Genomic DNA, 9291 nt, shown 5'->3' on the forward strand with positions numbered 1-9291 from the left:
ACAAACTTGAATGTTGATGTAGAGGATAAACTCTTAGCTTCTCTCTTAGACTTATGAAAAATGGGACGGACGGAGTTTTGACGCAATTTTGAACTTGGTGTGAGTAATAACTTAGACAATTTGTTTGTGTCTTGACAAATATTTTTGCAAAGTTTTTTGGGGATAGTGATGTGTTTTTAGTCTACTCTTGGCAAGTATGTATCAAACAAAGCAAACACAATGATTAAATGCATATTATCTCAAAGACACTCATGCTCATATACAACATTCTTAAGGCTGGCAAGGACAATAGTCATTGAATCCCAATTGGTTTCCCATCTACGCTTACCCAGAGCGGACACTTAGATGCTTGACCCCACTGGCTCCCCTCCACGACACTCACTTCTCGGGGCAGCCAAGCATCAATTCCCATGAAAACTCCTCATGGCGAACTTTGTGTCTCTACTAAGGGCCGTAAGAATATGGGCCGCTTCAGAGGTCCGACCTCCTGCACCAATGACTAGAGGGTTTTTTGGCCACTATGAACAAGGTGTTTAGTAAGTCTTCCCGTTAGGAGCTACCTTTCGAAGTTGCGCAAACGCAATTGAGGCCTATAGCCCAACGAAGCACCAAGAACTTAGTAGTCACGCAAGCATGATTGAGATCTCTAGGATCCTACTAAGCGCCCAATGTGAGAGTGAACTCTCATATAACCCCAACCATTAACCCTTTCGTAGTCAATGGCCTATTTATTATAGTGAGTTGGGAACCCCAGGTCCGGGTGTACTCACTTGGGTCGTTCCCCTCTTACCTTCTCAAAGAGCAAGTTGGGAGGGCAGGCCCGCTAGAGATAAACACACAATCAAACAAGAAAAGGTTGGAGGGTCTGGATTTCTGATCGTCTAATAAGACGAGAGCATACTTTCCTACCTTTTCGCTTTACTTAAAGACACATAAGACAATGGTTCATTCCATTTTAATTAATATCTAGGTGCCTAATTTAAATAAATGCACAATATTTGGTTGAATCAGTTAGGCAACCTGCAAAACCACTTGATTAGTAGTTTGAAAAATGGAGTCTTCAAAAAGCGTCCTGCAAAACAACTTGATTAGTAGTTTGGAAAAATAGTCTTCAACAAGCGTCCTGCAAAAAATCAACAAAATGACAAAAATATTAATTTTATTTTTATTTTTTGGGAATAAATAGAAAAACATGAATAAAAACTTTTTTACTAATGACAAATGTGGATTTGAAGAAAGCTTTGATGGGTAAATGGGGTTTGACTAGGTTTTTACCACTTTCTAAGGGAGATGCAAGCGAAAAAATGGGGATTTTGGAGGAGAGATGAAGGAATGGGAAAATTTGTCCAAGAGGGACAAAGAAGCAAAAGTTGAAGATGGATAATATGGGAAAAATTTGGAGGTGATTGGATAAAAAGGGAAGAAGTTATGACAAACCCTAAAAATAGAGAAATATGGGATTTTGGGATTTTGGGCTTCAAAAAGTGGATTTTTGAGATAAGGCCTCCAAGGAAGAAAATGTGGAAAATGGCAATGTAGAGAATATGGTGAAGTTTGAAGGGTAATGGAGTCAAGATAAAGAAGATATGGCGAAAAAACAGAAAAAAAATTACACTTTTTTTTCTAGATTTAACGGAATAGAAACCCTAAATTTAACAAAACAGAAACCCTAAATTTAACAAAACAGAAACCCTAGATTTAACAGAGCAGACAGAAACCCTAGATTTAATAGAGCAGAAACCCTAAATTTAACAAAACAGAAACCCTAGATTTAACAGAGCAGACAGAAACTCTAGATTTAATAGAGCAAATTGTCGCACTAAACAGAATAGAATTAAAATGTCAAAGGTCCGGATTTCTGATTGTCCAGATAGAAAAGAGCATACTCTCCTACTTTCACACTTTCTTGCGGGTGGACAGATTATATTTAAACAGAGCAGATAACAGGAAATAAATAAATAAAATGCAGACTATAGTTAGCGCCTACAATTTTCAGACAGGTTAACAAAGCAGACAGTAGCACTACACAGATAGAAAAGTGTCAAAGGTCCGGAATTCTGATTGTCTAGATAGACAAGAGCATACTCTCCTATTTTCACACTTTCCTGCAGTCAGAGCATACAGTCGTGCTAAACAGAATAGAAAAGTGAAAAGTCTGGATTTCTGATTGTCTATATAGACAAGAGCATACTCTCCTACTTTCGTACAGATTATACTAAAACAGAATAGACAACAAATCAAATAACAAATCAGATAACAGAGCAGTCGTGCTGCAACAGAAACAGAAAAAAAAAAAGAAAGAAACAGAACAGAATAAGGAGGAGCTATCGCGCAGAAATGCAGAGCCACGATTCTGGAACCTGCGAAAAAGATATATATATATATATATATATATTTATTTATTTATTTATTTTCTGCAGTCACGCTATTCTGGAAACTGCGTCTCACAACTCACAAAAACCTTTAAAAAAAACAATAACATTAGTTCTCAGGGACGTGAGTCCCACCGGGCGTGCCAAAATGAAGAGGGAAAAATAGATTTGAAAGGTAAACTGATCAAAACATAACGAAATAAACATATAGAATGCTAAAATATCATAAAAAGACTATTTCACCTTGCTATTTTACCTTCTCCTTCGGATTGAGCTTGATGAAGTGAAGGCGCCCCTTGCTAATGCTCCACTTGATGTGCTCCTTTGATTGCTGGATGTGGATGGCTCTCCAATATTGTGCACAAATGATAAGGATGAGATGATCAAGTTGCCAAGATGATTTCCTGGGCTCAAAAGGGCAGCATAAGCTTACTGAATTTCAAGATGATCTAAATGAAGGGATGGAACCCTATTTTATAGGAAGAGGAGAGGAAAACGGATGGCTAGGATGAATTCGAGATGAAGGGCTAAGATTTACTTGTGAGGTCACACAAGGTCCAAGAGAGGGTGTGGAGACCAAGAAATATGCCTTAAAGGCATTTCGTATCTCCACACTCTACAAGATGCATTGGAGGAATTAAAAATTTTCCAAAAATGGATATTATGGGGATTAGAAGAATAAAAAGGAATTAAAAATTCCTTGGGAGAGGGAAATGCCTAGAGGAATGTAAGATTTCGAAAATCTTACATTCATCTAGAAAAAGAGCATTTAAAGCTAGTGGTTGGATGAAAGGACAAAGAGTTGACTTTGTGGCTAATCATGATGATTAGCCATTAACGACTCATTAGGAGGGGAATTAGAGGAAATGTTAGGTGGGATTTATATTTGTAGGAGAATTTGACTAAAAGAATAATGTTAAGTGAGTTTAGGGAGTTTCTAGAAAAATTTATTAGGTTAATGATGAATTAAGAAGATGATTTGTAGGAATCATGTAGGTTAACTAATTAATTGGAATTAATTAGCTAAGAGGAAGATTTGTGAGGATTTGATTTTTTAGAAGAATAAAGAAAGGGATTGATTTATTAAATAAATCAATCATATGCTATAGTGACAATATTAATTATATTTAATTAATATTGAGAAGAATTTTAATTAACATAATTAATTAATTAATTATGTGAGGAATTAAAAAATAATTAAAATAATTATTTTTAAGTGTCTACACATACAAACCTAAATGGTTTGTCTGTGTTGATTTCAAAATCTAGAATATCATGTTTTTAAGTTAAGACAGACATGACAATACAAATGTAAGGCAACAAATTATTTTTTATTTGTAATTTGAACCGACAGACATATTTGCATCATCTTGCCTAATGGAAATCCTAGGTAATGCCATAATTAAATTTAGCAACATTATATTTGCTAGGCCATACCATAATTATTTATTTCTAAAAGAATTGTCAATTCTTAATATAAATTATCACATGCTATGGTTCTTTTTGCAAAATAAAACACTCAATACCAAACAATTCAATTATGAATACCATCACAGAATTTACAAATGATACATCTTTGCTTAGTCTCCTTGGTCTATAGATAATATGCCACAATCAAGAGGTTTTCATGTAGAGGCCCTCAACAATGCATCAATGGGTAATATGTTAGCAATCATCAAAGATATGAGGGGATACATTTAGTAGATGTATTCAGAAATGAAGGCAAATAGTAGCAATTCAAATTAAAAGGCATTCACGACTTTCAAATAGGCAAATGTGAAGGATTCTTGCACTACCATGCATTACACACTCCACTTGTAGTAGTTTGTCATTCTCCACTAACTATCGTTTGCTATTCTCTACTTTCTGTTTATAACTACAACAAATCTTTTTCATGTACACAGACTCATTAATTCCTTATTGTCATTAAAGATGACACATCTTGACATAATAATTCACATATACTCAATAGATAAATAATATTTTTATTTTTTAGACTAACCATACATAATATAGATATACTTAATATATATATATTAAAAATAAATTCTTTAAAAAACTCAAATATGTTTCTTATATATTTGAGCTTTTTAAAGAATTTATTTTTAATATAAAAAAGAAAAGCACCTACACGACTCTCTAAAACCATGTTTTGAAAAGAAAGAAGACAGACAAATACCGACACATACTTTCAACTCCAATCATGGACCTCCTGAAGGAATAGAATTGCTTTAGATGTCTAATACCTAATAATAAAAAACAACCCCACTTAAAAATTAGATTTAATGGTGAGTGGTCCGAGATCCGGTTACTGCCAACTATCAACCCGCTATAGCCAGTCGGAATGTTCGTCATTACGAATATGTGTACTGTGTACAATTAGAGATGAGAAATTGAAGGCAGGTTAGCAGGTAATTATTTTTGCATATTGGGAATCTGAAAGTGACGTTGGACGGCCCCGTTGAATTTTTGTCTTCTGAGATGAACGGTAAAGATCGCTGCCACGTGATTGGTCTCTAATGTTTCCTCTTTTCAGTGTTTAACAGTATTTTACATGAGATTTTTAATAAATACCCCATTTGGTATTGATCTCTTACAAGATCTCATCTAGCTCAATTGTGTTATGTGGTTTTGGGTATTGTAGATTTCTGTCTAGTTTTTCTTTTGTTGTTGTTGTGGTGAAGATGTCTTGCTGTGGTGGAAATTGTGGGTGTGGTGCCAACTGCAGCTGCGGCAATGGCTGTGGAGGGTAACAAAACTTCCTCATAACTTTTGTTAATTGCTTTTATTTTTTCTCTGTATGAATTCAATGGAGAAAATTAAATTGTGGGTATTGTTTAATTTTTAAAATGGGGATTGAATGGTTTATTGTGATTCAGGTGCAAGGCCTTCCCAGAGAAGGTTGTGGAGGCCCCTCTGTTTGCTGCCACTGCTTCTGATATGGAGTAACAACTTTTTCCTGTTCTTTTCATATGCCCAATGTTCTTTAGATTTGAAAATGATTTTAAGTTTGTACTGAATTGTGGATTTTGTGAATGAAAATATGCAGGTATTATGAAGAAATGAGTGTGGCAGGGGAGAATGGATGCAAATGTGCAGGTGGGTGTAAGTGTGGAGACAACTGCACCTGCAATCCTTGCAACTGCAAATGATAGCTTATCATTTGCTAATGTCTGTGTGACAAGCTTATCATATAATAGTTGGAATGTTATGTTGTAATAAATAAACTATGTTGTTGTACTCATGTGTGTGGAAGGGTTGTTTAAGACAGATATAAGTTCCATGTGATTAATGATGACCTGCCTGTATGGAAGTTGTGAAGACAAGCAAATCTGTATGTGGGTTTTAGATTAATGAAATTAATGCTGATAAATTATTATCTTAAGCTTCTGCCTTTTACATGGATTTCACTGATAATGGATGCAAGTGTGCAATTGGGTGTAAGTGTGGAGACAATTGCACTCGCAATCCTTGCAACTGCAAATGATGAGTACAAAAGTATATTCACATTATAATATGTGTGACAACCTTATTATCTGATAGTTGTAACAAATAAAAGTATGCCTGTCACACTGATAACCGTGTGAGGAAGACTGTTCAAGACAGGGATATCCACTGTATGTGATTAATGTTGTTTCCTTTGTTGTTTTTCTTGTATAGGAGTTATCAAGACAAGCAAATGTGTATGTGAGCTTTAGATTAATAGAAGTAATGTTTATCTGTCTTAGAGCTTAGAGCTTTTGTTATGTATTTATTTATTTTATTTTTTTAAGATTTGAACTTAAGATTTCTTATGTAGGAGGCTTGCAGTTAATCGGGGCAGTGTGAAGTCATTTTCACATTTTTTTTTCTTAATTAGCATTTGAGGTTTCTGTTTTTTCTGGTTATTTCTTTTTTGGTTGGTGGGTGTGAAGCTATGTTACCAGAAACGAGAAACGAGAAACGCAACCACAACGGCAGAGAAACGGAATTTTAAAAGGTTGTGTATAAGAAACGGATTGTACAGATGCGTGTGTATATATATATATATATATATATTTGTAAAATAAAACAAAATTAATTTTAAAAATAAAAATTATAATACACATATCTCTAATTAAAAATTTAAACATTGTTAAAAAAATATTTGATTTCATTCTTTCATTTTAAAATAATTTATATAAAACACATTTCACAATGAATATAATAAAACCACCAGGACAAAAATAACTGGCCGTACAAAAATTATAAATTAATGTAAATTCCAGATTTGGTAGTTATAAACTCCAACTTGCATTTATAAATTAATGTTAACTCCACCTCCAAATTGGGGAAAAGATAAAAATGCCTAAACTTTTGTTTAAATTTTAACGGCAATCTGGAAAAACGAAAATCACCGCTTGGAAACGGCCATCAGCAATGGGAAACCTGTTTCGGCCATCGAAACAATGTCTCCCGTCATGTTTCTGGTAACTAGGGTGTGAAGTGATAGGGATAAAAAAAACACTATGCCCATCAAGAAATAAATCCATGTCAAGGAAATGGCCCACAGTAAAATTTGATGAGACCCAAACCTTATCAGAGCCAAATTTAGCAAAGGAAGTAATTTTCGGTCCTATCATTTGATATTGATGAAGTTAAATTAAGGTTACCATCTAATGAAATCCAAAGTTGGTAATTTCAATGGAACTCTTGAACAATGGTTATAAAAAAGAAAAGAAAAAAAAAGGATAATACTGTTGTTTTCTTTCTTATTCAATAAAAAATGACAACTTTTCTTTTACTCAAAAAGGATAAGATTGTTATTTTCTTCCTTATCCAATCAGAAATGACAACTCAACTTTTCTTTCACTTTAAATTATAAATTGTGGTTGAAATGAGAAAAACAAAAAAAATAAGATTGTTGTTGAAGTGACAAAAACACTTAAACAAAAAGAATAAGATTGTTGTTTTCTTCCTTATCCAATCAGAAATAGCAACTTTATTTTTACTCTAATGTTCTAATAAGAAAAAGAACTAATAAGATTGTTGTTTTCTTCCTTACTCAACCAAAAATGACAAGTTTCTTTCACTGTAAATTGTTGTTGAAATGAAAAAAACAAATTGTTGTTTTTTCTTCTTTCTGCTCAACTTTCCTTTCACTTTTATTTTTTAATTATTTTATTAATTATTTAGAAGACATTTTTAATTTTATTTTTACAAGATTTGTTGTGCACAAATCTTTATCTTTTAATTTTAAGAAAAAAATTTAAAATTGATATCTATTTGTTGTCCACGGATCTTTATCTTTTTTTTTATAGTAAACGACAAAGCCAAAAAAATTTATAACTTTATAAAAATATTTACAAAAGGTAAGTATCTGAATATGTCCAGATTATCAAAAATAATAAAGGGGCCAAATTGGAATCAACCCCTTACTAGAAAGAAAGCATTCAAAAATTGCAGGGTATGAAGTGCATTTTGCAGAGTAGCTGAAAAAGCAAAATAGTAACAAAAAATAACAAAATGTCACAAATTATCCCATACGCTATGCAAAAGAAGAGGAGGGAGAGCTAGTGGAACTTGAACTTGAACTTGAAACCCATCTGCTCAAACCCCTCCGCGACCACGTTCCCTGCCACGACCCCTACCTCGAAGACGACCAACACCCTTGCGTTGTCCTCGAGTACCTGCTTAGTCCTTGCCACGAATTGGACTTTCACTTCCACCGCTCTCTGAAATAGGTTGAATATCAAGCTAAGGTTGACTAGACTGGATCACTGGATCATTTGGCTCTAGGGGAGGGATGAAACAATTGCTAGTCGTGTATTCCTTAAACATTTGCTCACTCATGATGTCCTCTAGTTGATGGTCAAGAACTCTCCACCTAAGGAACTCAACTGCTTCCCTTAGATAGAAATATAATTGAACTAATATAAATATCTTAAATACATTTAAATTATATTGTAATTTCTTTTTAACTTTTTATAAAATATTTATTGAAATTTATTTTTAATAGAATATTTTGTAGAGCTTTTCATAATGTATTTATTGAAGATTATTCTTACAAGATTTGTAAGATTAAAAAATACATATTTGGTACTTTTGGATTCATTTTAACTATTAATCTTTATTGGAAAAGTCTATTATATAAAATTTGTGTTTTCTTTTTGTGTAATAAATAGTATTAATTTTTTGATGTGTCTTTCAACTTGTTCCAAATTCTAAAATCAATTTAAGGTCTAAAGCAAAGGAAAGGAGCAAATTGCTTTCAACAATCTTAGTTGTGGACCTATTTGTATAAGAGTTATTTACTTATCATTAACTAATAGATTAATTTTATCCTAGATATCAAAGATAGGATGTGAATTGTCCCCTATAATTAAAACATAAAGATTGCCATCAAAGCTAATTACTATATGGTGAAATCCTAAAAAATATTTAATTTTCTTGTGTGATCCTCTTACAAATTCTACTCTATCAAAGTCCCACAACTTGTTGAGAACCCTACATCATATAATGGAGGGGAAAAACTTATTTAACCTACTTGGTTGGATCTCGCGAATTTGACTTCAACCACTAACAACATAATGGAGGAATGAGAAACAAATATCTTATTTGGATGGATCCCTCTAAAAAAAAAAAGAAAAATTCAAAAGGAAAATCTAACTTCATGTTTTTAGCCATTGTCACAAGCCACTTTTGTGACCACACAATGTTGTTGATTTTCTTCACTAGTGCTCTCTTTTGAACATTTTCTTTTGCATAGCAAAATTCAACCTTGTTTTACTTTTATCCCTTTTTGAAGCACTAAAAGTTGAAAACCTTCATATGACTTTGCTTCGTAAGTACTAGGAGGTTAGTGACATGTATTGTTAGATCTTTGCAATAGGCAACAAAGTCTCCTTTATAGATATTCAAGACATGTATTGTTAGATCTTTGCAATAGGCAGCAAAGTCT

General features: G+C 33.2%; 1 protein-coding gene across 1 annotated transcript; it reads left to right on the top strand.

The window, feature by feature from the left end:
* The first annotated feature begins 4956 nt into the window (after positions 1–4956).
* On the top strand, positions 4957–5757 carry LOC131029432 (metallothionein-like protein type 2). Its single transcript, XM_057959904.2, has 3 exons — positions 4957–5121; positions 5252–5317; positions 5422–5757. Exons 1-3 carry the CDS (start codon positions 5057–5059, stop codon positions 5522–5524), a joined length of 234 nt encoding a protein of 77 aa, XP_057815887.1. The 5' UTR covers positions 4957–5056; the 3' UTR covers positions 5525–5757.
* Positions 5758–9291: the final 3534 nt, after the last annotated feature.

This window comes from Cryptomeria japonica, chromosome 4, assembly GCF_030272615.1.
Source record: "Cryptomeria japonica chromosome 4, Sugi_1.0, whole genome shotgun sequence".
NCBI classification, from domain to species: Eukaryota; Viridiplantae; Streptophyta; class Pinopsida; order Cupressales; family Cupressaceae; genus Cryptomeria; species Cryptomeria japonica.

Excerpts from the sequence above, each read along its gene's own strand:
- LOC131029432 (XM_057959904.2), top strand. The coding sequence starts at position 5,057 with ATGTCTTGCTGTGGTGGAAATTGTGGGTGTGGTGCCAACTGCAGCTGC. Across the intron at positions 5,122-5,251 it reads TGCGGCAATGGCTGTGGAGG|GTGCAAGGCCTTCCCAGAGA; the intron begins GTAACAAAACTT and ends ATTGTGATTCAG. Across the intron at positions 5,318-5,421 it reads GCCACTGCTTCTGATATGGA|GTATTATGAAGAAATGAGTG; the intron begins GTAACAACTTTT and ends GAAAATATGCAG.